General features: G+C 42.8%; 1 protein-coding gene across 1 annotated transcript in view; it reads right to left on the reverse strand.

Moving 5' to 3' along the window:
* WDR70 (WD repeat domain 70) overlaps positions 1 to 27,866 on the reverse strand; it is a 281,551-nt gene that overhangs the window by 11,637 nt on the left and 242,048 nt on the right. Inside the window, exons 14-17 of the mRNA XM_066378869.1 lie at positions 11,736 to 11,836; positions 10,045 to 10,124; positions 7,915 to 8,031; positions 5,795 to 5,957 (exon numbers count right to left, since the gene is read on the reverse strand). Coding sequence (XP_066234966.1) covers positions 5,795 to 5,957; positions 7,915 to 8,031; positions 10,045 to 10,124; positions 11,736 to 11,836 — 461 coding nt within the window. The remainder of the gene's footprint in view (positions 1 to 5,794; positions 5,958 to 7,914; positions 8,032 to 10,044; positions 10,125 to 11,735; positions 11,837 to 27,866) is intronic.

Below are 27,866 nucleotides of genomic sequence, written 5' to 3' on the forward strand. Positions count from 1 at the left end.
GTCACTGACACCGTCTTCCTATGAATTATATATTGTATGTTTAGAAATTTTTAAACCATGGTTCTGTTTACTCTCCTTAGCTAATTTTTGGTATGTTTCTAAACAAGTGTTTTTTTTAATTAAAAAAATATTCTAATAATAGAAAATAACCGCTCCATTAAAAACGGAAGTGTCCACAGAGGCATAATCTATAAGCTTATCTGACCACCAATGATGCGGCAATATAGCCTACACACACACAAATTCCATACAAATGAAGGCTAAATGCACTGTTCAGCTGGTCAGCCTTGATATGACCCTCTTGGCTATTGTAACGCTATCCAGGGATTGCTCAGAGATGTTGCATCTGTGCTGTCCAGTTAATACATAGGGTGAACAGGCGCCATGGACATCACCCAGTCAGGAATGTCCTGCCACAGCATGTGCAGCAGAGGACACAGTGTACCCAGAGCCCCCGAATCCCCTTAGCATTGCTATGCAGGGGCTTTCGCTCACAACATTATCACAGAGAGCTGTCGGCAGGTAGCTAAAGCCCTGGACATCTGGGAGTACCTGGGAATATCTCCCCAGCCCCATCTCCAGCCATTACCAGTGACCAGCAGATACTGGAGCACAAACACTCCAGTTCCTGTGCCTCAGACCAGGGCATCCAGGGTCGCCCTATGGGATGGAGTCAGTGGTCCTTCCTGGAACTCTGCTTGGCTTTGGTACCTTCACTGGGCTTCACTACACTTCTCCACTCCCCTACTGGTTTTTCTGGGAATGCTTTCTAATAAATTGCCTTTGTAAGAGGCTTTTATCTCAGGGTTTGTTTCTAAGGAATATAAGCTAAGATGACGTGCTTTTCTTTTATGCAAAGTAGCTCACCATAATTAGTCAATATGGGACTGATATTAGTGCTACATATAAGTTCAGCTGGTTCATAAGGGATTTTTCCCCAGCATACTAATATGCTGAAAAGTGATCAGGGTTTAGCTTTCTTTTTTATTTTTTTCCCCTGAAGTTGGAAACAGGGAGGCAGTCAGACAGACTCCGCATGCGCCCAACCAGGATCCACCCGGCATGCCCACCAGGGGACGATGCTCTTGCCCATCTGCCGTGTTGCTCTGTTGCAACCAGAGCCATTCTAGCGCCTGAGGCAGAGGCCATAGAGCCATCCCCAGCGCCCGGGCCAACTTTGCTCCAATGGAGCCTTGGCTGAGGGAGGGGAAGAGAGAAACAGAGAGGAAGGAAGGGGGGGGAGAAGCAGATGGGCGCTTCTCCTGTGTGCCCTGGCCGGGAATCGAACCCGGGACTCCTGCACACCAGGCCGATGCTCTACCACTGAGCCAACCAGCAAGGGCCCAGGGTTTAGCTTTCTTATAATTGAAGAGAAAGCTTTAGCAGTACATAAACACATCAGGAAAAAACTAAGTGCACTTCCAACAATACAAAAATATACATGAATAAATTTACTCACTGAGGCATTGTTAGTAATTGCAAAATAATGGGAACAACTTGGATACCTATACATAGAAAAGGGGTTAAATAAATCATGGAACATCCATATAATGGAGTACTATGCAGCTATGACAAAGAATGGGATAAACTCTATTTATAGGGCATACTGCTAAGAAAAAAGCAAAACCCCAATGAGTATTGATACCATTCTACCCTCAATGCAAGAAAGGAGATATATATATATATATATATATATATATATATATATATATATATATATATATATATATATATATATATTCACGCTCATCTGTGTAATAGAAATATAAGAAAAATGAGCCAGGAACTAGAGAGACTGGTTACCTACAGGGTGAGGGTGGGAAAAGGACTGAAATAAGGGGGGGTATTGGAACAGGGAGCAGGGATGAAGAGGTAGTGAGTATACCTCTTTTAAAGTTCTGACTCCTAGCATCACAATAATATTTCACATACTCTATATGTACACCCTAAAAATATAACAAAATGTGGGGAAACACAGAGCATGAATTAAAAACACTAACAAATGAGCGTTAACTATTTCTAATGAATAGCATAACCACATGGATAGGAGTGGAGAAGAAAAGATCTAAACTAAGTAACTTTGGAAAACAGTATCTTGACTCCATACTGTAAGGTTTAAAAAGAAAGAACTGTACACACATGCTGTAATCTAGTCACGGGACTTGCTTCTCACTGGGGGGTGAGCAATTCTGACACTGCTGTATATTTGCACCAGAACTGAACAAATAAATATAGTATTGTAGAAACTGAGAGCTGGGTTTCTTATCATTGAGAAAGAAGTTACAAATAGAGAAAGGGGGAAAGGTTAATGAACCCTGTGGTACAGAATTGAAATCAGAGGCATCAGCTCACACTCATGGTTTTAAAATACAAATACAAACAGCTATACACAAAAACACACATGTGTGCACATGCACAGGTCAGTGTACATACATGGACTTCCAGCTTTGCCAGTTGAGACCTAGGAGCCATGACATTTCAGTAGCAATGAGCATGACCAGAACCAACCTCTTGGTTTCTAAACATCATTCTCCAACCAAAGGAACCAGGGCTCTTTGGAAAAGTGTTTGCTTCTAAGACTAGGTCAAGAAAAATGAAGACGAGCCTGGAGCACCTTGTGGTGCAAGAAAATGAGGAAGTGCTAAGAAAACACACAGGGAGTTGCTGTAGGCAGACGGGGCCTGTCTGAAGGAGACGCCACTGGCCAACGCTGGAACAACAGAGCCACAAATTACATGATGATGGGACTGGATTAACCCATAAAATAGAGCATCTGAAAGTCCATACGAATACAAAAAATACTTGAAAAGTGAATAAATGTGGAAGGGACAATTCTTCCTTTTAGTGACAATCCATTAATCAATGCAGAAGAAAAGAGGGAAACAGAGAATCAGCCTTCGGCAAGCACTGCAGGAATAACTGTTGCAGGCAAACACATCTACGGATGACAAAATTTAAAAAGTTTAAGGACCATCCATGTGGTAAATGATCTGATGTCATCATTTCTTACGGCTGAGTATATTCCATAGTGTATATGTGCCACATATTCTTTATCCAATCTTCTATTGGAGGGCTTTTTGGTTATTTCCATGTCTTGGCCACTGTGAACAATGCTGCAATGAACATGGGGCTGCATGTGTCTTTACATACCAGTGTTTTTGAGTTATGGGGGTATATTCCCAGTGAAGGGATTGCTGGGTCATAAGGTAGTTCTATTCTTAATTTTTTGAGGAACCACCATACTTTCTTCCATAGTGGTTATACTATTTTACATTCCCACCAATAGTGGATGAGGGTTCCTTTTTCTCCACAGCCTCTCCAACACTTGTTATTACCTGTCTTGATAATAGCTAATCTAACAGGTGTGAGGTGGTATCTCATTGTAGTTTTGATTTGAATTTCTCTAATAGCTAATGAAGATGAGCATCTTTTCATATATCTGTTGGCCATTTATATTTCTTCCTGGGAGAAGTGTCTGTTTATGTCCTCTTCCCTTTTTGTTATTGGATTGTTTGCTTGTTTGTTGTAGAGTTTTATGAGTTCTTTGTATATTTTGGATATTAGGCCCTTATTTGTGCTGTTGTTTGAAAATATCAACAACATGGATGGACCTAGATAACATTATACTGAGTGAAATAAGTAAATCAGAAAAAACTAAGAACTATATGATTTCATACATAGGTGGGACACAAAAATGAGACTCAGGGACATGGACAAGAGTGTGGTGGTTACCAGGAGGAGGGGAAGGAAGAAGAGGGAGGGGTAAGGGGGAGGGGAGGAGCACAAAGAAAACCAAATAGAAGGTAACAGAAGTAAATTTGACTTTGGGTGAAGGGTATACAACATAATCAAATGTCAAAATAACCTGGAGATCTTTTCTCTGAATCTATGTACCCTAATTAAGCAATGTCACCCCATTAAAATTAATAATAATAATAAAGTTTAAGGAGAGACAGGATTTGCAGAGACTTACAATATCACCCCAGGAAATGCATTAATTCAAAATGTAATGATAGTAACTTTACAGTGGAGAAATGTAGCAGACACAGTACTGTAACCAAGTGACCAAAGTCAGCATCACCTGTCGTAACACACAGTGAGATGAAGTCCTTGGTATCATGCACTGAGAAGGATACATAACCCTTGTGTTATTTTTGCCAAAATGCAGAGTTCCATTCCAGTCATGAGAAAACAGTGGACAAACTGACATAATAAGAGACTGGTGTTGACTAAAAGTGTAAAAGTCATGCAGGAGGAAGAGAAAGGGTATTAGTGGAACACCTGAGGAAATCAAATAAGGTCTGTAGCTTAGTTGGCAGTATTGTACCAATGCTAACTTTGTATTGTTGCTAATTAACATGGTTATGGAAGCTGTTAATGTTAGGAGGACTTGGGTGAAGAGTATATATGAATTCTCTGTACTGTTCTTGTAACTTTTCTGTAAGTCTAAAATTAGCTTAAAAAATGTAAAACCCCTAAGGTATCTGGTTTAGCTGCCTTCAGAGCCACTACATGTTCACCCATGTCAAACATTACGAGAACCTGAGCAGGCAGGCTCTCTTCTGCCTACGTGAGTGTGACCTACATGTTCAGCTCTCTATATAAAAGTTAGGCCCTGGCCGGTTGGCTCAGTGGTAGAGCGTCGGCCTAGCGTGCGGAGGACCCAGGTTCGATTCCCGGCCAGGGCACACAGGAGAAGCGCCCATTTGCTTCTCCACCCCTCCGCCGCGCTTTCCTCTCTGTCTCTCTCTTCCCCTCCCGCAGCCAAGGCTCCATTGGAGCAAAGATGGCCCGGGCGCTGGGAATGGCTCCTTGGCCTCTGCCCCAGGCGCTAGAGTGGCTCTGGTCGCAATATGGCGACGCCCAGGATGGGCAGAGCATCGCCCCCTGGTGGGCAGAGCGCCGCCCCATGGTGGGCGTGCCGGGTGGATCCCGGTCGGGCGCATGCGGGAGTCTGTCTGACTGTCTCTCCCTGTTTCCAGCTTCAGAAAAATGAAAAAAAAAAAAAAAAAAAAAGTTAGTCTTTTTTTTTTTTTTTGGTTTTTATTTTTTTTTTTGTATTTTTCTGAAGCTGGAAATGGGGGAGACAGTCAGACAGACTCCCGCATGCGCCCGACCAGGATCCACCTGGCACGCCCACCAGGGGCGACACTCTGCCCACCAGGGGGCGATGCTCTGCCCCTCCGGGGCGTCGCTCTGCCGAGACCAGAGCCACTCTAGCGCCTGGGGCAGAGGCCAAGGAGCCATCCCCAGCGCCCGGGCCATCTTTGCTCCAATGGAGCCTTGGCTGCGGGAGGGGAAGAGAGAGACAGAGAGGAAGGAAGGGGGGGGGAGAAGCAGATGGGCGCTTCTCCTGTGTGCCCTGGCCGGGAATCGAACCCGGGTCCCCCGCACGCCAGGCCGACGCTCTACCGCTGAGCCAACCAGCCAGGGCCTAAAAGTTAGTCTTAATAACAGACCCACATACTCCTCCCTCAGGTGCTTTAGCCCTGCTCAACTAAGATAATGCAGTGATTTTTCTTTTATCATAGGTAGAAGGAGCTACACATAATTAATGGGTTTACACTAGGCTGGTACTCTGGTGGAACTGGCCAAGTTTGGAAATTCACCACTGTGAGTCCTAAGATAAAAACAAATGCACGGGTCTCAGAACTAAGAATACCTGGCCTCTTTTTCATGCTCAAGAATAAGACCCCCAAAAATGAAGAAGTTAGAACCTCAAAGCAGCCACTCTTACAATCTTCTCAACTCATTAAACATCGTAACTTTTGCATTTTAAAGGCCATTTCCTTACTTGGAATACGCTGGGGAAACCCAATACGGGTTGTCTTCAGCCGCTTTGGCATGGCGCAAAATGGCCTCCCGGGGGTTGCTGTCATCGGTTTTATCCAAAGCAATGTTCTTCACGATGTATGACGACAGAGTGCCCCCATGGGTGCCAACCCGGCCGCCACGACCTGGTTCAAAGGAAAAATCCCAAGTCAGACACAGAAAGAGCACAACAATACAGAGCACACCCCGTGCACGCCCTGCTTCTCTGGCTAGGTTGGAAGCCCTCAGCGCTGCGTCCAAGGTGGCCGGGTGAAGGGCTGCCAGGGTGGGCCCAGGGCTCCAGCTCCGCTCGAGCAGGGTCATTCCCTACGGGATCACGATCTTGAGCACGCTGGGACTGGGGCTCCTTCAGACTTGTTTGAAGCACACAAACCTCAGGAGTACTTGAGTATCGTCCCCTCAGCTTTCATTTATGATAATCACAGCCAAAGTAGGAACTCACTACACCTCAACTTCCCCGTAACATTTTTAGATAGAGACATTTTTGTTATGTCATTCTGTGTGAGGGCTTACGGCCTTCCAAGTGCTTTGTAGGAGAGAAAACAAACGAGCTGAACACACCGATTCACGCCATTCACTGCACCGCCATTGCACTAGCGGACAAAAAGCTTCGCAAAGGCAGTGCTTTATTCCCCAGTGAGTCCCCAGCACACCTGGTATTCAAAACTGTATAAACTTTTAGGACAATTTAAAAAATGAAAAAAATATGAAAAGCCGAACAGCTTTTAGGAAAATTTAAAAAAAATTAAAAAAAACATGAAAAGCTGAACAGCACAAAAAGATTAATTTTATAAAAGTATGAAGAGACCAATTAAGGCAGTAATAATAATTAATTGCCAAAGAATTTGTATGACCAGCAATTATCACAGCACTCAGGAAGGGGCCAGCTCTTCAGGCTGAGGTTGTGGGGGCGGAGGGGTCTTTAGAAAGAAGAGATGAATCCAACCCGGGAAAGCTCACAAGAGAGAGAAGGTTATGTTCAATGAGCAGACGACTGAAGTACAAACATACAGAAAGGAAAACTCAATGGGCATTTGGGGGCAGGACTGAACCAGCAGTCACGTCAGCAGTCTGAGTAGGGGAGAAGTGAGGAGTAGAGCTCAGAAGTGGTCAGAGTTGGACTGTAGAGAACTCTGAATCTCCAGAAACACAACCAGACACTGGGGAGCTGTGAAGATTGGGGCAGGAGCACTAGGAACTCAGGGGAGCTGGGAACAAAAGCTGTGTCAGACATATGCGGGCCGGGTGGGGAGGGGCGCGAGTCGAGGCAAGGTGCCTAGTTAGAAGGGCTTTCAGTGATCCAGGCCAGAGTATTATTTAGGAACTTTGATTAGGATGGCAGCAGAGAAAATGTTAAAAAAAAAAAAAAAAAAGAATTGGCATGTGACATAGTTTTCATGATAACGGAGCAGGTCAAACAGACGTGGGCCCAGAACTCAGGTTCGGATGGATGAAGAAACAGGTCACAGGCTGTAGGCTCGTGAGCCCCAGACAAAAGAAAACTGCACAGGTGATGACAGAAAGTGTGGGCCCTGGGTAGAGGTACGTGCTGTCCTGCAGCCAACGCTGCTTTGTCTTCTGCCGGTCCAGACTTTGGGGAAAACTCTAGGGACTTTTATTCCTCTTTAGGGCAATGGGCCACTCCATTTTACCCACACAGCTCTAAGTGAGGGCCATGTTCTGCCTGTGGGAAACCTAACCCAGTCTGGATCCTGGTCCAAGTACCCAGTGTCACACTGAGCCAACCCTTAGGGCCGTGGTTTACCAGTGGCTCTGGGGGCACAGCGTCCCACCCAGGGCCCCATCAGGCTCACCTACAGAAGCCGAGCAGACGGGCCCCAGGACGCCTCTCTGCATCGGAACCACAGCTCTGTTTTACCAGCCATACACACTAGAATTCCGCATTATATATTTAAGCAAAAACTTCTGATGCTAAAAGAAAATGTCTTGAAAACACTGATTTAGGTAAACCTCTCTGAAGACAAAGACGCATCCAGGACCAAAAGATCATCCCAATTCTAGATCAGTTCCCCCCATGCTGCCCCTGGCCCCCTGTGCAGGGCACTGGCCAGATCACGTCACCTGGGCCTGCGACAGGAGGCTCGGGCTTGTGCGACTTCAGGGGGTCCAGCCTGTCCTTCTCCAGCTGCTTCCGGGTGCTCCGCTGCCGGGGCTCGCGGAACATGGGCAAGGCGTGCGCTGCGGGAAGTCACGTTTCAGAAACTTCATTATAATCATAACCCTCCCATCCACAAACATAGCTAACGCATGACTAACTGCAAGATGAGATGGAAGTCATAATGACAGCCTTCCCCTAATAATAAAAGCCAGTCTGACTGTAACCAATTAGCCAGTTCTGTGTGAGGCCAGACTCATTGTTCACTTCTGCTGGCAGCCAGGGGCTCTCAGGAAACACTGTCGGGCCCTGTCACGGTGACACTGCTGAGGCCATGCATCTCCCAAGCCCTGGGGGGCAGCTCAACTCAGTGTCTGTGGTTTTGAGAAGAAACATCGGAGGGGACGGCCCCTTATTTTTTCCATATAGGACCCAAACGTGGAGAACGCCGACAGGCTGCCCATTAGCCCTGAGGTCTCCTCAGATGCCTTGCAAACACTGGAATCACTTCACACATTTCTGAAATGTGACCACCTCTCGGGAGGAGAGGACAACACTGAGTAAGCGGAAGGGAGGGGCCCTCGGGTTACTGAAACTGGGATAAAGGTTGCCCGACGCACAGAGTGCCTCCATCTCCCCATGAGGGGACTTGACCGGGACTTGCTCCTACTGCCGTGTGGTGGACAAAACAAAATGATAAAAATCAAAGCAGCATTTGTCCAGTTATGTTGCTTGTTTACTCAGTGTTGGAATTAAATTTCAGAATATAAAGGAGCTCACGAAATTAAAAGGGAAACTGATATTCCAGAGCAGAAGGAGAAGATTGATGGGGGAGGGAATTAAATAATTTTTTTACACCAAAAAAAAAGCACCCAAATAATTTCTTTGGATGCTTATGCGCAGATTAAAACCTCCTTTAAAAGAGAAACTCCTCCCAGAAGACTGAGACAGCACGTGAAGGAGTAACAGGGATTTACCAGAAACTTACAATAACGTGAATGACAGAAATGTCTATACCGCCTCCAGAATGCTTCCCATAGCCCCTGCCCTCGACCCCCACCAGCCAGCCTGGGCCAGGACCATGTCACGCACCAGGGAAACATGCCCGCCTCGAGTCAGGGGAGCTAAAAAACACAGCCACCCGTCACCCTATCAGGCAACACGACACAACAGTATTTTTAGGAGGGGGAAAAATAGCTTTTCACTTCAAACGACTGGAGGAATTCAAGTAGGCCGCGTGTAATTACATGAGCCAGGCTGGTGATGGCACCGACTCGAACGCTTCTACTCTTGCAAAAAGGGTCATGGGATCTCTTTGCTGAGCCTCAGCTCCAAGGGAGTTGGTCTTATAGGAGACCCACCATCCGGGAGGAAACCCAGCAGTACAGCGCCCCCTGGGCCTTGGACTGAGACACTGAGGAAGTCCGCAGGGGCACCTGCTGATGACAATCGCTGGAGCGTCCAAAATTTCCTCCCTTGCGCTACCTGTGAGCCGCCTGAGACGGAGGCTCTGGGGAAACAGGAATCTGCCAGGTTAACAAGGTCGTGTGATACACCCAGAGAAGCTGCTGTGTCCTGGTAAGATTTCTGATCATACTCCAGGCAGTTACTCTTATAGCTAAATGTCCCCCGGGTCAGTCTACCTCATGGTCACAATTTCAGGGGGACGTGAGGGACAGCCTTCATGTAGTCTCCTCCCTCTCCTGATACAGCTTCGCTGTCCAGCATCACACCGCCAGTCAGTAACTGAACGAGGCACCTCCTGCTCCCCTGATTCTGAGACAAGCACCCTTTCTTGTTTATTCTTAGAACAGATTGTTATTCTTTAAAAGGCTGCTATGGAGTCATGCGTTAAACTCAAACAGGCTTTTCCGTTTGGGGTTGAAAGCTACATGGAACAACTCTGTCTCCGTTATGAGTCACAGAAGCTATGGGGCTGAGCTATTACATGGCTCGCAGCCCTGTCCACATGAATGGGACAGTCTGTAAGACACGCCTGAGCTCGGAGGGCTGTCCCGTCTCTAGAGCCAGCAAGTCAGCAGCAGCACACGAGGGCCGGAGAGAGCTGTAAGGTGAGGACGATGCGAATCACTCACGGGTGATGATGTAGTCCTGGGTGAGCGTCTCGGCTTGTTTTGCCTTCCGCTGCGTTTTAACCACGCAGAGCTTTGCTCCCCTGAGGAGGGTAAAAGCATATTATTTTCTTTATTTGGTCTATGTTGAGAGCATCAGGGACTTTCAGGACCACACCCTGCACACACCATCTCACCAAGTCCTTGACCTTCTCGGGGATGGCCCAGATGAGGCCCTCAGTGACATGAGAGCAGCCATGTGGGAAAGCAAGCCCACCAGTCAGTGTCTACCGTCTACTGCCGAGCGAAGGCGCGGCAGAAGGCAGGTTTAAAAAATGCATAGCAATAACTTAAAATTAAAATCATAAGGAGATATTAATAAAATTAATAAACCTTTTCACCCTAATGGTCAGAGGTTTCAAATCTTCATTTATGTCCCAGATGAAAGCAACCTGAGTGGTCTAGACCCTAAGAAGCGTGTGTCCACATCTCAAACACAAGAGTCCAGTGTCTGGAGCTGAGCCAGCTTGGTGGTGTTGCCAGGGAGCTACGGCCCAAGAATGCGTGGGATTAGCCGAAAGTGTGCTGAGACCACTCACCTCTCCTTAGCAGTACGAGCTAGCCCATTCAGGAGAAGCAAAGAAAAATAAGCACAGTTCTGAAAGAGTTCAAAGACAGTGCTTTCTAAATGGGCGCTATCAGATGGGGTTCATTGTGTCCTCAAGTGGAATGGACCCCCTCTCATCCTCATTATATTAGCATTTTCAGTTTCTTTATTGAAAAACAAAGTCCTATTTGTTCTTAAATACCACAATATATAACCTTATTTTATAGGACAAGGGTTCCAACCGTAGTCTAGAAAGTTCTGAAGAAAGACAGGACTGTACACTTTCATTCAGAGCCAAATGATGGTCAATGAATATTCATTAAGAAAGCAGAGGTTTCATTTTGCCCTAAGGATGTGGGGCCTCAAAGCAGGTTTATGAGGCAATTCCAGTGAAATTAGCTTGTGAGTTTTAATACTAGCTAACAAAGTCTTACTCTAAAGAAAGCCCTATTCAATCACTGCACCCTAACAGAAAGAAATAAAACCATCCTTTCCCACGTCCACCCACATCCACCTCGGAGCCCAAGGACAATGGGAGTAACTGACGGACCGACTGAGCTTCTAGTGAAGTTCTCTGAATGCACTGGAGTGCTTACATGTGGCACTTGGGGTGGGCACAGGGTTGGGTGGGAGAGTGTCTGTACCTTCCCTTCCTGCCAGCAGAGAACCACCCTGGCAAGCACCCAGTCCTGTACCTGATAAAAGGCCAGACAGAACGGGAACAAAACAGACTCGCTGTGCCCGCTTCCTGTAAGGGGTCTTTCCCTGCTTTGCTAATAATCCCCGGGATGCACCGCTGCTAATGCCACTGTCCAGGGTGGTATGCTCAGTGGGCAGGGCTCCCCCCCACACACCTTGCATGCTACATTTCAGCTAAAGAGCTGCAAAGTCCCAGGAAACTTTCACTTTGAATTCTGTATGGATCAAGGATGACATCCAGATCCTCTTTAAAGCACAATGCTAAAAGTTTGAGGCTTTACCCGTGCCAGCTGCATTGTCTAAAAGGGTGGGTCCCCATCAAAGGAGGAGATAAATGAAAGCAGGGTGGAAACAAGGCCCCATTCCCAGCAGCTGTCATCCATTTACAACAGGCAACGCTCCTGGGTACCTCTGACTCTTATTGGGGTCGTAATAGACTTTGGCCAGTCCGTTTCCCGTTCCCACCATGATCTGGTTCAGCTTCGGATGCCAGAGGCAGCGGACCACGCTCTGAAAAGGAAAGGCATGGTGATCAACAACAGAGGCCAACTCCAGGGGAAGAAAGCCTGCCGCACTCTGATGGCCAGTTCACTAAACTGCCTATCCACCCAACAGCCGCCTCTGTAACTTTTAGGACATTTTCTTCTAAACCAGAGGGTCATATTCCTCAGGTTAAGTGCCTTACCATCACTTACTCTCTGTGTGACACCTATAAAAATAAAAAGACATTCTCTTGCTACCATTCTTCCTCTCTGTTCCTGAAAGCCTTGTGAGCACAGCGTTAGGCTTCCCCAGCCCCACCGGAGACTGGCCTTGTGCAGCGCTCAGCGCACGGAACTCAGGTCTGTCACTTCTGAAGCAGATTTAGATCTTGGTGTTTTGTGCTTTTACATACACAGTATGTCCCTCTGGACAGCAGATTGAGGCCAGGTGGCTATTGCTTTCAGTTTGCAAAGATCCAACTCTCATAAACCTTTCTCAGGAACAACACATATTTGCAGGCATTGAAGAATGCCTCCCTATCTATGAGATAAACCAGCAGGACAACAGCAGAAGTAAAGCAGAGATACAGAGTACAAAGACTTGACATTAACCTAAATGAAAAGCTGTTTAAGAGAAGGTTTGCTGGAAGTTCTGATCCTCTGGATTCGCTGCTCAGTGGAGTGAGTGGTGCTCTGGAGTCAAAAAGAACAGCGCGTTCTCAGTGAGGACTGCACCTGTTTTTAATTTTTGTCTGCAGTGAGCGGGCAGAGGTGGGAGAGACGGCAGGGATAGAATTAAGGGGGAAAAGATGAAGCTGCGCTTGATAGGAACAAATGTCACATGCTAGGTTCTGCAGCTCTGTGATGGGAAAAGAAACAGCTATTCAATGTTTATTAACAACCAATCATGCACCAAGCAATGTACGAAGACTAAGGAAAGAAGGGGACAATTAGATACTAACATTTTACTGTCTAATAATAAAATGACAATCATGGAATTTCTGTCTTCTAGATCTACCATGGGTTGAAGTTTGGATTCTTCTCCCTAACCACCCCATTTGTTTGTTAAGACAGAATATCTGGGAATCTCTGTGGTCCCTTTTAATAGAAATTCTGGCTCTCATCGGACTGGCAAAAAATATACATAGTTAAATGGCTACTAATCCTTCTCTGAGATTCCTGAGGAACTAAGGAGGAAATGTAGAGAAGTCTGCAGGACTTCCAACCCATGTCTGACAATCAATACTCCAGAGGACTGATTCTTAGGCTCTGTACCATGGAAGAGGGTTGAGATGGTCTATTGAGGAAAATCAAGTCAGAACAGCTATGTTTTCCCTGTGGGTACAAGGGAAATATAGCTAAAATGGTAGATTTTCATAATTTAGGTTTTCTTTCCACAATTCTTCTTAAATCTATGGTGCCTGCTACCTAATGTTGTAAGCAAGTACTTAAAGATATATAATGTTTTTTTCACACACTCAATAGTGAGTGACCGTTTAACAGAAAAATCTGAAATATCAGAAATCACATACAGTTTGACTTTTGGGAGGGTTATCACTACTTTACACACATGCTTGTGGCACCTATTTTAAAATGCATGCATTTTCTCCTAATAAAACTATGCTGGTTGGTAAGGTGGAATTAAATATAAAATATTTATGGTCCACAAAACCAATCCTGACTTGCAGATACTACTCTACTGACACTAATTTGAGAACCATTGCTAGACCATTAGAAGTTTCCAGATGGTCACGGCCAGGTATGGAAACATGAGAAAAGTCACAAACAAACTTTCATAACCCATACCTCAAATAAGTTCATCCAAGCCAATATTCATCTCCTTTAAGTCTTTGTTTAAATGCCATTGCTACGGAGACCATCCTATATAAAACTGTTCCCCACAACTCCCATTACTCTGCTTTTTTTTTCTTCACAGCCTGTATCACCTTTTAACATCATATATAATTTACTGTTAATTATGCTTACCATCCTGCCTTCCCTGAACATATGTTCCGTAGAGGCAGAGATCTTGGTCTGCTTTGTGTAGCAATATATACCAAGTGCATAGATTAGTATCTTGTACTTAATAAATTTTTGCTGAAGAAATGAATTAAAAGTTATAGTTCATCCAAGCCTAACTACATAGATGATCTGCTAAGTGGAATTGGATGTGATTTTCAAGTTAAAATATTACTACCTAAGAGGACTACTTTATTCCTCCAGACCATTACTATACTCAAGTATCCTACACTTGCGATAGGGTCAGTTCTCTCCATCGGTGGTCCTAAAATGAGGAATATGCACGGACCAGAGAGCAAGAGAGGTAGTGAGAGGGGCTTTCAGGAGCCTTCAGAAATCCTAGCCACTCACAAATGGCCCTAGGACAGTCTTAAGGACATAGTATTAAAGTTATTTCTCTGCCTTGGTTCTAGGAGGTCTGGCTAAGCAGTCTAAGATTACTGGTTCTCAAATATGTTTTCAAGTGAACAAGGTGCAGAATTGGAAAAGACCCACAATGTCAGCCTGGTAAATTCTAAGACACTCGGCCAAACAGGCAGTTTCCAGGGGCAGTAGGTCACAGTTACTCTCTCCCTCTATGTCAAGGGTGTAAATATCGGAGACAGGCAACTGCCCAGGTGAACAGACCAATGTCTGATTGCCTTTCAGGGAGTCCAAGCTTGGGCACTGCACCTCCACCCGATCACAACCGTTCCCCTCTAAGCTCTTCGGCACACACATGGCTGGTCAGCATTAGCTCTTCATGGAGAAGCACATTTACACTCCTTTTTCCCAGAGAAGCAAGAAGGCAAGTAAGACCCCTCGCTCTAAACAGTCATTCCAGAGTTCCATCCATCCACTGTGACAATGAGTCACCAGTGTAGCCAACAGGGGCTCTCTGAGCAGTCTGACTTAGCAAAGGACACTTGAGGTTCAATTACCCTAAGACTGGTTATTAATCAAACACTACAGGAATTCCAAAACATGGAATGGAGAAACAGAATTCAAAGTCAAAGGTGGGTGGGCCTTCTTTGTTTATTAATATTTATTGTGTGTGTTTAGCTAACCTTCATAAACTTTGCAGCTAATGCGGCTCCGCACTTTGTCCTGTCAGGGAAATGCATCTTATAGCAGAGAGCTGGCCATCTGCCAAACCAAACAATCTCTGAGACGGCGGCGAGGCTGGGAGCAAGTAGGGCTGCTGCGCTGCTAACTTGTCAAACACACATACTGGGCTTTATTTTACAACAATGGGACACGTGCCTGCTAGAAGCCCGAGGAACTATCAGAAGACAGATGAGCTGCAACTACTTGAAAGAGTGCGTTCACTCAATCAACCATCCACCCAACTTCCTGCATCCTCTGTCTTAGAAGAGGTGCTTCTGTGGCTGGGTTCTTGACACATTCAGACCGACACACTTACTGAACCATGCAGCAAATGAAGAGAGCACATCTGAATCACGCGATGTCTAAAAAGATCAAAGCGAAAGCCTGCACGTTATATCATGAGTTTCAAATGGCAGACCGCTGTAGTGCAAAGAACTAGGTTCTGAAATTAGTCTGCATATTTAACTTGCTGATTTGCTCAAATGGATAAAACATTTTATCAATTTAATCCAGTGCATCTTACCAAAACATGTGGGACCACTCATGGCTTCCCCTAGTTGCCTAAGCTGAACTCTACTTTAGCATAAAATTAGGTTTAGTGTTTTAAACCAAAGCCTACTTTTATTTTCACATTAGAAGTTGGCAGTGCACAGTAAGTAACCCCAGCCTGCCCCAAAAGCACTTAGCTCTAGCAGCAGCCATGAAGAAACAATAACAGGAGCTGGGGACCATAAGCAAGATGACAAGGAGGAGTTACAAGACTTGAATGTGCTCAACACAGGGATCTTTCTTCCCCGCAGAGACCAAAGGGCCAGGAAAGAAGACAGCTCTGTGTGTGAAGAGCAGTGTCAAAATTCCAAAACAGGAATTTCGGAATTACCCCTGAGCAAAAGTGGAAAGTCCACAAATCTGTGGTTTTCGGGTTTATTATAAGTGAAATCACGGAAGCAAATGAGGGAAAAAAAACCAATGGGAGAAATAAAATGTGTATTTTAGGACATGGTGGGAAGGGAATCATTAGGTATCTGGAATTTGACATTATTTAAAATAATTGAATCCTCACAACCATACTACAAAATTAGTAAATTTATTTCCATTTCACAAGAAAAAAAACAACACATGAGGTTTGTAGGAGGGTGGGTAACTTCCCCAAGGTCACAGCCTTATACATAGAGCAGCTGGGACAGCAGGGAAATTTTTCCAACTCCAATGCTCCCTCTTTTATATGACCAAAGTATGCAAAATTCTATTTTAGAAGATGGAGAGGAAGGGACGTTACAGATTTTATATCATTTACAAACTGACCTACCCCAGAAGTAGAAGTCTTTGCAAGTTTCTGTTCAACAGCAGATGGTATTACTAAAATCATAAAGGAAAAAGGCCACTACTACCCGGTTCACAAATGTTATTACAAAAGAAAGAAATGCTTCTGTAACATCTCAAGTGTCTGTGATGTACATATCCAACACCGCCCCTGTTCTACTTCACACGCTAAAGGAAGCCCAACACCCTTCATAATTTTATATTAAAACATGATGATGGTGAAACACCATTTCCGGACCCTTCCCGCTGCTGACCCACACTGTAAACCAAACTGCCTCTGGTTTTCTCCTGTTTTGTCTTTGTCATTAGGTCCAAAAGTGGATAAGCTAACTCAGCGAGTACTTGGGAGAACATGTTTTTTTTAGAATTTTTGAATGAAGAGCCTTGTGCCCGCCTGTGAAGAAGCCTGCCACATCGTCCAGCAGGCTTGCACAGAGGCAGTCTCGTGGCCATGAGCATCCTCAGGACCATGCAATACATCAGAATGGGCATGTGCACATGTTGATCCCCAAGGCTAAGAACACAGAGCAAGACGTGAGTCCAAGACCATTAGAGAGAACTCAGATGAAAATGGAAAAGTACTGGAGAAGAGTTTCATAAGTTTTATTTCACAGAGAAAGAAAAATTGCTTTCCACATTAAAATCTTGAGCCAGGGAGGTAGACGAGTAAGACAGGAATTCTTTAAAATTTCCAGGCTCTGTCATTTCCTCCCAAAACCTTGCTTTCCCCAAATCTAGATTATTTTGTGGCATATACATAGGCCCCGGGGCTTGGCCTCATCCCTCTGACGTTCAGGAAGCAATCCTGTGAGTCAGCTTCTGTCTCCAATAAATAAGGCCCTTCGACAGCCACCTGACCTCCGCGAAGACATCCCTTGAATGGAAAAGGTTGAAGACATTTTCTCTACTCTGCTCTTCTCCTCTCTCTAAGCAAGCTCACGCCTGTCCTGTCTTCCTCCTCCCCATACCTCTGACTCCAAGGAAGTTCTATCACAGGGCCAGACCTGTCGCAATTGTCATTTTGAGCTGGAAATCTTCTCAGTCTTCCCCCTCCCTTGTCCCAGATGATTCTCTCTCTGATAAACCAGGCAGAAGCGCAGGGGTGCAAAGGGAAAAGATGCCACAGCACTTTGAGAAATGTAGGGGTTGCTGCAGAGAAATCGGACAAGGAGAAGAGAGGCTTCACCCAGCCACAAATATTTGATACAGATGCAGATTACACTTTCCTAAAATTGTCATTGAATTATCAAATTAATCCCCATCAAGTCCACTGAAAATGCATGTATTAAAATCAGTGTGATTGCAGCCTATGCTCTAAAATTAAGGTAACCACTAAAGCAGCAAAAAATGTGGAATCTGGTAGTTGTCCTTGGCACTAAATGAGTCACATCTGTATCTGATAATAAACTTGCCTAAAGAATTTCATCACAAGAAAAAGTTCTCAGAGAAAATGGAAAGTCTCTTGGGTAAGAAAATTAAACACAATTTTGTTCATCTAATTCAAAACACTCAATTTCAGTTTGGTCCAATCCGGCTATTTGAGAAGGACTCATAAAGGCAAAGAAAGCACCAATTATAATGGAAGAAAATCAAGTAATTATTCTTATCGATGACAGTCTGGGAGCAGGAAACAAGCCGGAGTCTCCGGGGTGAGTAACATGAGTGGTGGCCCCACAAGGCAAGTGCCCCAGGGGCGCTGGACCACAGAGGGCCACAGAGAAGCAACACTTACTGGAAGACCTTCCCAGCATTCCAGCAGAGCTTCCCACTGTGGGCACAGACGGGGTGCAGGTGTGCTTGGATATGGAGTGCCCGGAGGCCTGAGAGGGCCCCGCGTGCTGGAGCCTCAGGCAAGGCACGCCCAGCAAAGAGGAGCCTTATCTGTTTGTACCATGTAGTCTCCATTTTGGAGGCAAGGCTGTTAGAAAGCATGGGCAGCACTACCTACAGTCACCTCTCTCCATCAGATCCACACATTCCCAGGCCACGTTAGCCTTCTTCATTCATCAACAGTTAGAGATGGGCACAACGATAACAACTATAAATCCTCTGTTCACATGAATAAACAAAGCAAAACAAAAAAAGAATAAAACTATTAGATCTCTAACTACTAGATTAGAAACATACATGATCAGATCGTGGAAATTATCAAGTAGGTAAAACCAAAAAAATACAGGAAAAGCTAAATCTTCAAAGATGAACTCTTCAGGATATGTACAGCATAGTACAGGAAAAGATGTTTTATAAATCATACTCTTTTATTTAGCTCTTGGGGGGGTCTCACAACCCCTCTTCATATAAGACACAGCATTATCTATCATTCCAAAGAAGGAAAAAAACACTACCCTGGGATATATGTTAATTACAGACCTCTTTCTTCCCCCTACACTATCTATAATAGTGAAAGTCTGGCCAGAGTTCTGATAGAACAGCTGGAAAACTTGTTACTAAAGATCATTCATCAAACTCAGGTTGGGAGAAGAAAACCTGTCGTAGAAAATTCTGCAAGACATCGAGTCCTTCACTCAGTCTTGATTCAGTGGGATATGATATGGTGCTGGGTTTAGACAAGAAAGCACCAGTTATTATTGTATTGTATGTTTATACATTATGTAAAGAACAGTGTGTCATTTTGAACACCTTTAAACATCTACAAAATCAAGTTCTCTTGTTTTGATAGTTCATAGAGGAGTCAGATATGTTTACTCCTTCAGGTCTGTGTTATCCAGGCCTGACTCTCTGTTCAGTGTTGCTCTTCATGGCAATCATGTCCAGATAAGGAAATACAGATACATTTAAACACCAATTAAATAAAATCAAACTCTTGTATGGAGAAGGGGGAAAGTTTCTGTTTAATCATGAGGGAAATGCTGACTTTTCCCACTGCTCTTAAGGACTGGTTATGAAAGTAACATAGGAAACAAAAAACATTTCTTTCAAACTACTGGCACCGAGAAGTAGTCAATGCCTCTTAGGACAGACAGTGTGTCATAGGATTAGATGACACTAGAAAACGGACAAACTGTTAAACCAGACACGCCTTCCATCCTCATTCTCCCGCCTTCAGTGGAGCAGGAAGCGAGGCGGCATGTGGCAGGCACTTCACCAGTGCCACTCCCCAAACAGGGTCACGGTCAGATAGATGATTATGGAAAAAGACATGGCACTCTAAGTCTTGAATCTGAATTCCTACAGTAAACATGATTTCAAAGAAGAGAATGTTGATAGAGAATCAACATAACTGCACCTGAATTAAGAGTCTGTTGGTTTAAATAAATTTATACAGTTGCTCTTTGAAAATGAACTGGAGATGAGACCAGAAATGAAGTGATAAGTGCATCAGAATGTCTTCACTTTTAAGGAACAACAACGATTAAATGTCTCATAAATACAGTAACAAATTCCAACAAATAATTTTTACTTCAAAGCAGAAGGTGTTCTACAAAATAGATCCAGGGCACAGATCATATTCATTAACACTGTAACCACCAAAACAAATTATATTCATTAGAGTTTTAAATTACCAGTATTTTAAACATCCACAGTAAATTTGTGTTTCCTCCATAGAACTCGAAACACAGCTCTTTTTAGTAAGACTGAAGAGGGACCACCTCAAGTCTTAAAGAAGCAGACAAAATAAAATGTGTACTTCTTTCATCAAATCTGAAATAAAACATTTCTACTCTGAAATTCCAACTTTAAAAACAAAATCTATTAACAAAATCAAAAACAGGAGAGGATGATAGGGATAGGCCATTGCAGTAAGTCTCAATAAGGACATACTATTATAAAATAAAATAAAATAAAATAAAATAAAATAAGAGGTAAAGCAGAATTAACAGATACATTTTCACTAAGCATCTACTATGTGCCATGTATCGATATTATGCTAAGCATTAGGAATATAATGCTTTTAATCCCCAAATGGCATCAAGGAGACTTATTCCAATTTCGTCACTTAAGAATCTAGAAATGGCTGAAAGAGAATATCAAAGACAATAATAGAGTGTTGAGAAAACATCCTCCAGGGAAATGTTAAAAAAAAATGACAATAACAACTGAGTGTGGTTCACTTAGATGAGAGAAGACTGAACAGGAACTTTATAATCTTCAGGGAAACACAGGATTCTGACCAGCTGTTCTCCAACTCCATGAGGACCAACGAAAAGGATGTGGGCTCTAAGAATGTGAGGCTAAAAGTAAAGAAAAAAGGTCTGAAGGTAAAGGCTTTCATAAACAGGAATGAACTCTTTAGGTAAACTCTTCCTTAACAGTAGGTCTCATTTTCACACAGGAGAGGTAAACCACAGTTCTCAGGTGGGCAAGAACGGGGACTCCGGAAGACATTAGTGAGAAACTGAGAAGGGATTCCAGATGTCAGGTGGCAGGTAATGAAGGAAGAGCCAGCTGCTTTGCCTGCGGTGTAGTTAGGTCAGGGGAGCACGCGCCAGAGTAAGCTCCCGCTGGGACCCGTGACGCTACTTTCTTTCCTACAATATGAACGTCCCTGCGACTGTACAGCAACCGTGGAAGCGTCCTCCGAGGCACATCTGCTGCAATCCGTACTACTTCATTTTAAGTTTTCCACCACTGTTGTAATTTTTTTTAAATATAAAAAATCCTTCTGGTTGTAGGTGAGATAGAGGAAACGCATTTGACTTAGAGTCTCCCTCTGAATGCATTATAACACCTGGACAACACGCATGGACCACCTAATTGAGGGCTTTGAAAAGTAAGAGTGCTATAGGTGGGTTGGGGAATTAGTAGGGAATTCAAAGCATCACTGAAGCAGAAGTGAGCTCACCTTGTCTCCTACTCTGTTACTCTACCCCCTCAATCTGTGATGAACAAAGTATCAAAATTTTAAATAGAGAAAGGATCAGACCAACTGATTTTTTTCTTTTGCTTCAGGCTTTAATACAGCTTGGCCTAGCACTGCTGGAATCCCATTTTTATTTAAAATATTGGTATTTATTTATCACAATTTTTACAATAATTTATATATAATGTTACATTAAAATGTTATTTATCTTAATTACTGAGTTTTACAGCACATCCTTAAGTTTTGTGCTGAACCTGACCCTAGTCCTGGCCTTACCTCAACCTGTCTCTCCCTCTATTACACAAAAAAATTAGCTCAAAATAGACCACACCTAAATGTAAAACAGAGAACTTTTAGAAGAAAAGAAAGAAGAAAATCTGTGTGGCCTGGGGTCCGTCAGGAGTTCTTAGATGCAACACCAAAAGTACATTCTATAAAAGAAAACAGCTGATAAATTAGACTTTATCAAAATTAAAATATTTTGCTTTATAAAAGACACTATTAAGAAAAAGTTAAAAAAACAAGCAACAGATTAGGAAAAAATATTAATCATATATCCTAAAAACAAAACAAACAAAAAAACCTGGTATCTAGAATATATAAAGGACATAAAATTTAACAGTAAGAAGACCCACGACCTGACTTTAAAGTGGTCAAAAAATTTGAATAGGTACTTTATCAACCACAATATAAAAATGGAAAATGAACACATGAAGATATTCAACATCATGAGCCATTAGAAAAATGCAAATTATAACCACGATGATATACTACACTACACATATTAGAATGTATAAAGTTCAAGGTGCCAGCAATTCAAAAAATGTTGGTGAGGATGTGGAGAAAGTGGAAAATGCATACACTGTTCTTGAGCATGGAAAATGGTATTGCTTCTCTGAAGACTGGCTTGGCATTCTCCTATTAAAATAAACACACACTCACCATATGACCCAGCCAGTGTACTCTTAGGTGTTTACCCTAGAGAAATGAACACTTATGATCATACCAAAAAAGTATGTATGAATGCTTACAGCAGTCCTATCCACAATCTCCAAAAACTGGAAATAATCAAATGTCCTAAACTTTTTTATTTATTTATTTATTTATTTATTTATTTTACAGAGACAGAGAGTGAGTTAGAGAGAGGGATAGACAGGGACAGACAGATAGGAACGGAGAGAGATGAGAAGCATCAATCATTAGTTTTTCGTTGCATGTTGCAACACCTTAGTTGTTCATTGATTGCTTTCTCATATGTGCTTTGACCACGGGCCTTCAGCAGACCGAGTAACCCCTTGCTGGAGCCAGCAACCTCGGGTTCAAGCTGGTGAGCTTTCGCTCAAACCAGATGAGCCCGCGCTCAAGTTGGCGACCTCGGGGTCTCGAACCTGAGTCCTCTGCATCCCAATCCGACGCTCTATCCACTGCGCCACCACCTGGTCAGGCTCAAATGTTCTTTAACAGATAAACTGTGCTATACAGTGGAAAACTACTCAGAGATAAGATGTAACAAACTATTGATTCACACAAATGACCAGACAAATCTCAAAGGCATTCATTCTGCAGAAACAAGTTGGTTTAAAATGTTACATTCTATATGAGTACACTTACAACACATTCTTGAAAAGGCAACACCATAGTGATCCAGAATAGACCAGTGAATGCAACAGGGAGGGGTAAGTGTAACTATGAGGGATAGCACAAAGCAGTGTTTTGGGGGTGATGAAACTTCGGTATCCTGATTGTGTTGACATTGGCTAAATGAACGTATACATATGCTTAAAAGCACAGAACTGTATACTTTTAAAAAGAGGTGAATTTTACTATATGATTTTTTTAAATAATCACAAAGAATCAGCACTAATCTAGTTCATGTTTCCCTACCTAAAACATTTTAAGACTTCATAAATGTTTTAACAGTTAAAGCACCATGAAACTGATGGTTTCTTTACTCCGCACTCTCATGCGTCTACAGGTGAGCACTCAACTGTATTCTCCAAAGCCTGAAAACTACTGTCCCGGAATATCCATAGCATGGTACCTTGAGGTTCAATGAGACCTGAGAAGCAGTTTCATCAAGTCCAGCTGGAAGCAGTCCACCTTGGACACTGTGAAGCTGACTCAGGAGGGGACTCCAGCTGAATGCCATTTGCTATCTAAACTGAACTCTGGTAGGTACACTGCTTGCTTCAGGAAATCCCAATAAAGGGATTACTAAAGGCATTACAATAAAGGCATCTCTTTTTCTCAGCGATTAAAGAAAATACTTGTACAGGAAGCAGTACTGGCTGATCACTGTGCTCCTTGGCAGTAAAATATTGTCCTAAAGGCCACGCTAGAAGTTAGCTCTGGACCCTGGAAAGGGCAGTGCTAGGCAAATCACTACGTAAGTGCTAGATTGGCAGATTTACACTAAAATGCCACCATCTCCTACTTACTCCCAGGTTTCCTATCAAATATTCATAAATCTCAGAAGATGAGGATACAATCAGTGCTCACATGTCCTGCTTCTCTGTCCCTAACTGAGCAAACGCTCTGTACAGTATACTGTCTCACCATTTGGCTGTGGGAAAATACTTATTGCATTAAACATAAATATGTTCATTAGGATCTACCTAGAATGCATTGTTTAATCTTCCCAAGGAAATAAATTACAGTAAAATTTCATTAAGCTGACATCTCTTTATCCAAAATAATACATAATACAGAACAACTGCTATTCTCTGGTCAACAAGTTGCCTGGTTGCTCTTTAATAAAAATCAGATAATGGAAAGCTAGTTAATTCAAAGCCTATTTTTTTCCATCCCTGTGTGCTACACATTAAAAAGATTTCACTATATTATAGAAAGCAGATAAATACCAAATATAGTCTTCTTTCAAGTTTACTTTCAGTTGGTATTTGCACTGCCTGCCGATAGTTCAAGTTCCCTCTGTGTACCATTTCTTGTATAATCCTGACTGGGCAAGGACACGCTTGACTCATTTCTAGAAAACTTTTAAAGAGGTGCAACTCTGCCTGAACTGAACCTTTGTATCTATAAGACAGATCACGAGTCTATTCCCAGTCCCAAAGGGAAGAACAGATGAGCTCCGCAGCTCATTCAGAGACAAGCCTTCAGAGGCACAGCTTCATTCATTTGTTAAAGTGAATTTCCAGATTAGTTATATCTCTATTCAAGTGTGAGAACAACGATACATTCCAAAGCCAATTCTGAGGACTTCTGGGATATCTATTAATTTGAATGGCCTTTCTGTTCTCCTCCAAATACACAAATAATGGAAGATGACTGTGGTCTGAATGGTCAGCATGTTCCTTACACTTAGAGATGAAGATAAATAGCTATCACGGAAGGTTTATTACTTAATCGCTCTGTTATACCCATTTATTCTCCGTCTTCAATCTCTTTGGATTTAAAATACCAATATCCTCTCCTAATAGGAACACAAACACTTTTTTTTAATTTATTTATTAAATTTAATGCAGTGACATTGATAAATCAGGGTACATATGTTGAGAGAAAACATCTCTAGATTATTTTGACATTTGATTGTGCTGTATACCCCTCCCCCAAAGTTAAATTGTCTTCTGTCACCTTCTATCTGGTTTTCTTTGTGCCCCTCCCCTCCCCCAAACCCTCTCTCCTTCTTCACCCCATCCCCCCTCCCCCCACCCCCCACCCCTGTTGCCATCACATTCTTGTTCATGTCTCTGAGTCTCATTTTTATGTCCCTTTTATGTATGGATTCATGTAGTTCTTAGTTTTTTTTTCTGATTTACTTATTTCACTCCGTATAATGTTATCAAGGTCCATCCATGTTATTGTAAAGGATCCGATGTCATCATTTCTTATGGCTGAGTAGTACTCCATAGTATATATGTACCAAAGCTTTTTAATCCACTCGTCCTCTGACGGACACTTGGGTTGTTTCCAGATCTTTGCTATTGTGAACAATGCTGCCACAAACATGGGGGTGCATTTCTCCTTTTCGAGCCGTTCTATGGTGTCCTTGGGGTATATTCCTAAAAGTGGGATAGCTGCGTCAAAAGGCAGTTTGATTTTCAGTTTTTTGAGGAATCTCCATACTGTTTTCCACAGTGGCTGCACCAGTCTGCATTCCCACCAGCAGTGCAGGAGGGTTCCCTTTTCTCCACATCCTCGCCAGCACTTATTCTGTGTTGTTTTGTTGATGAGCGCCATTCTGACTGGTGTGAGGTGATATCTCATTGTGGTTTTAATTTGCATTTCTCTAATGATTAGTGATGTTGAGCATTTTTTCATATGCCTGTTGGCCATCTGTATGTCCTCTTTGGAGAAGTGTCTATTCATTTCTTTTGCCCATTTTTGGATTGGATTGTTTGTCTTCCTGGTATTGAGATTTACGAGTTCTTTATAAATTTTGGTTATTAACCCCTTATCAGACGTATTGTCAAATATGTTCTCCCATTGTGTAGTTTGTCTTTTTATTCTGTTCTTGTTGTCTTTAGCTGTGCAAAAGCTTTTTAGTTTGATATAGTCCCATTTGTTTATCCTGTCTTTTATTTCACTTGCCTGTGGAGATAAATCGGCAAATATATTGCTCCGAGAGATGTCCGAGAGCTTACTGCCTATGTTTTCTTCTAAGATGCTTATGGTTTCACGGCCTACATTTAAGTCTTTTATCCATTTTGAGTTTATTTTTGTGAGTGGTGTAAGCTGGTGATCTAGTTTCATTTTTTTGCAGGTAGCTGTCCAATTTTCCCAACACCATTTGTTAAAGAGGCTGTCTTTACTCCATTGTATTTCCTTGCCTCCTTTGTCAAATATCAGTTGTCCATAGAACTGTGGGTTTATTTCTGGGTTCTCTGTTCTGTTCCATTGATCTATATGCCTGTTCTTATGCCAGTACCAGGCTGTTTTGAGTACAATGGCCTTGTAGTATAACTCGATATCAGGAAGTGTGATACCTCCCACTTTATTCTTCTTTTTTAAGATTGCTGAGGCTATTTGGGAACACAAACACTTTTATTTGAAATAAAAGTTGCAATATTTTCATTTTATATGTTAACCCATATAACAATTTTCTTGAACATCAAAATTTATTAATGTATTTGTTATATGTGGGACTAATCAATGGATGATATGATCACATATGATACCCTTTTTAACAATCTTTACTTCATTGTCAATTTCTTAGATTTAATATGTACTATTTTCATAATCAGAAAAATACATTTAAAATAGAAAAAGCTAAGAGGAAAAATAATGTGAACTCAAGTTCACTTTACAACTTCACCTAATTAAATAAAGAAGAAAGCATAGTTGATGTCTTTATGGGAATTTTATATATTTATTTATTTATTTTTTCCCTGAAGTGGGAAGCAGGAGTGGGGAACAAACAGAAAGACTCCCACATGCGCCCTACTGGGATACACCTGGCATGCCCACCAGGGGGCGATGCTCGGCCCATCTGGGGCATTGTTCTGTTGCAAACTGAGCCATTCTAGTGCCTGAGGCAGAGACCATGGAGCCATCCTCAGCACCTGGGCCAACTTTGCTCCAGTGGAGCCTTAGCTGCGGGAGGGGAAGAGAGAGATATAGAGAAAGAAGGGGGGAAGGGGAAAGAAGCAGATGGGTGCTTCTCCTGTGTGCCTTGGCCGGAATCAAACCTGGGACTTCCGCATGCCGGGCCAATGCTCTACTGCTGAGCCAACTGGCCAGGGCAGAAATTTTATTTTAATAAATCATGCTCTCCTCAATATATGTAGTAGGCTACCTCTATAATCATGGTTCTTTAAAAATTTCCCTCCTTTTGGTAAATATATAAACTGTAACCTAACATAATTTTAACAATAATTATATATTTTTAAATCAATATCCATAATAAGCGGCATAAAAATAGCTTGTAGTAAGAAAGTAAATAGATTTAAAAAATTAATCTGGTAGGAAAACTTCAAGTTCTCTCTGTCTCAGGAAAAGGTCAGAGTTAATATTAACAACAACATTGAAGTCATTATTTTTATTTCACTTTCCTCCACTTGATGAAGATGAAAATAACAGATAAAAGTTCCAGGAAGACAGATCAGAAATATACTTTCTCTAACTGTAGAGTTGGCTCCATGAAGAAAAAAAAAGTAGGATTTCAAACTGATAAAAGCAACTTAATTTGACATTCCGAGTGGGTTTTTGTTTTTTTTTAAGAACATAAATGGCTGGACCAGGTGGTGGCGCAGTGGATAGAGCGTCGGACTGGGATGCGGAGGACCCAGGTTCGAGACCTCGAAGTCACCGGCTTGGGCGCGGGCTCATCTGGTTTGAGCAAAGCTCACCAGTTTGGACCCAGGGTCGCTGGCTCGAGCAAGGGGTTGCTTGGTCTGCTGAAGGCCCACGGTCGGGGCACATGTGAGAGAGCAATCAATGAACAACTAAGGTGACACAACGAAAAACTAATGATTGATGCTTCTCATCTCTCTTCATTCCTGTCTGTCTGTCCCTATCTATCCCTCTCTCTGACTCTCTCTCTGTGTCTCTGTAAGACAAAAAAGGGGAAAATAAAAAAGAACATAAATGATATGTGCATAACCTAGGTTTCATTTCTCATGGAAGGGGATATTCTGGAGAACACGTAAAAAGAAGCAAATACCGAATATATTCCTATTCTTTGCTATCTACCCTCTTAGGTGGGTAAAAATTTTCCTAAAGATAATCTATTATTCTTTAGGTAATCACAAATACATTGTTTTCTTCCCTAAAAGACCTTTTACTATTCTATTTCTTATGTTGATACTCGGATCCTCGATCAACTTTGAAATGCTTAAGGCAGTCTAGT

The sequence above is a fragment of the Saccopteryx leptura genome, chromosome 1 (genome assembly GCF_036850995.1).
Source record: "Saccopteryx leptura isolate mSacLep1 chromosome 1, mSacLep1_pri_phased_curated, whole genome shotgun sequence".
NCBI lineage: Eukaryota > Metazoa > Chordata > Mammalia > Chiroptera > Emballonuridae > Saccopteryx > Saccopteryx leptura.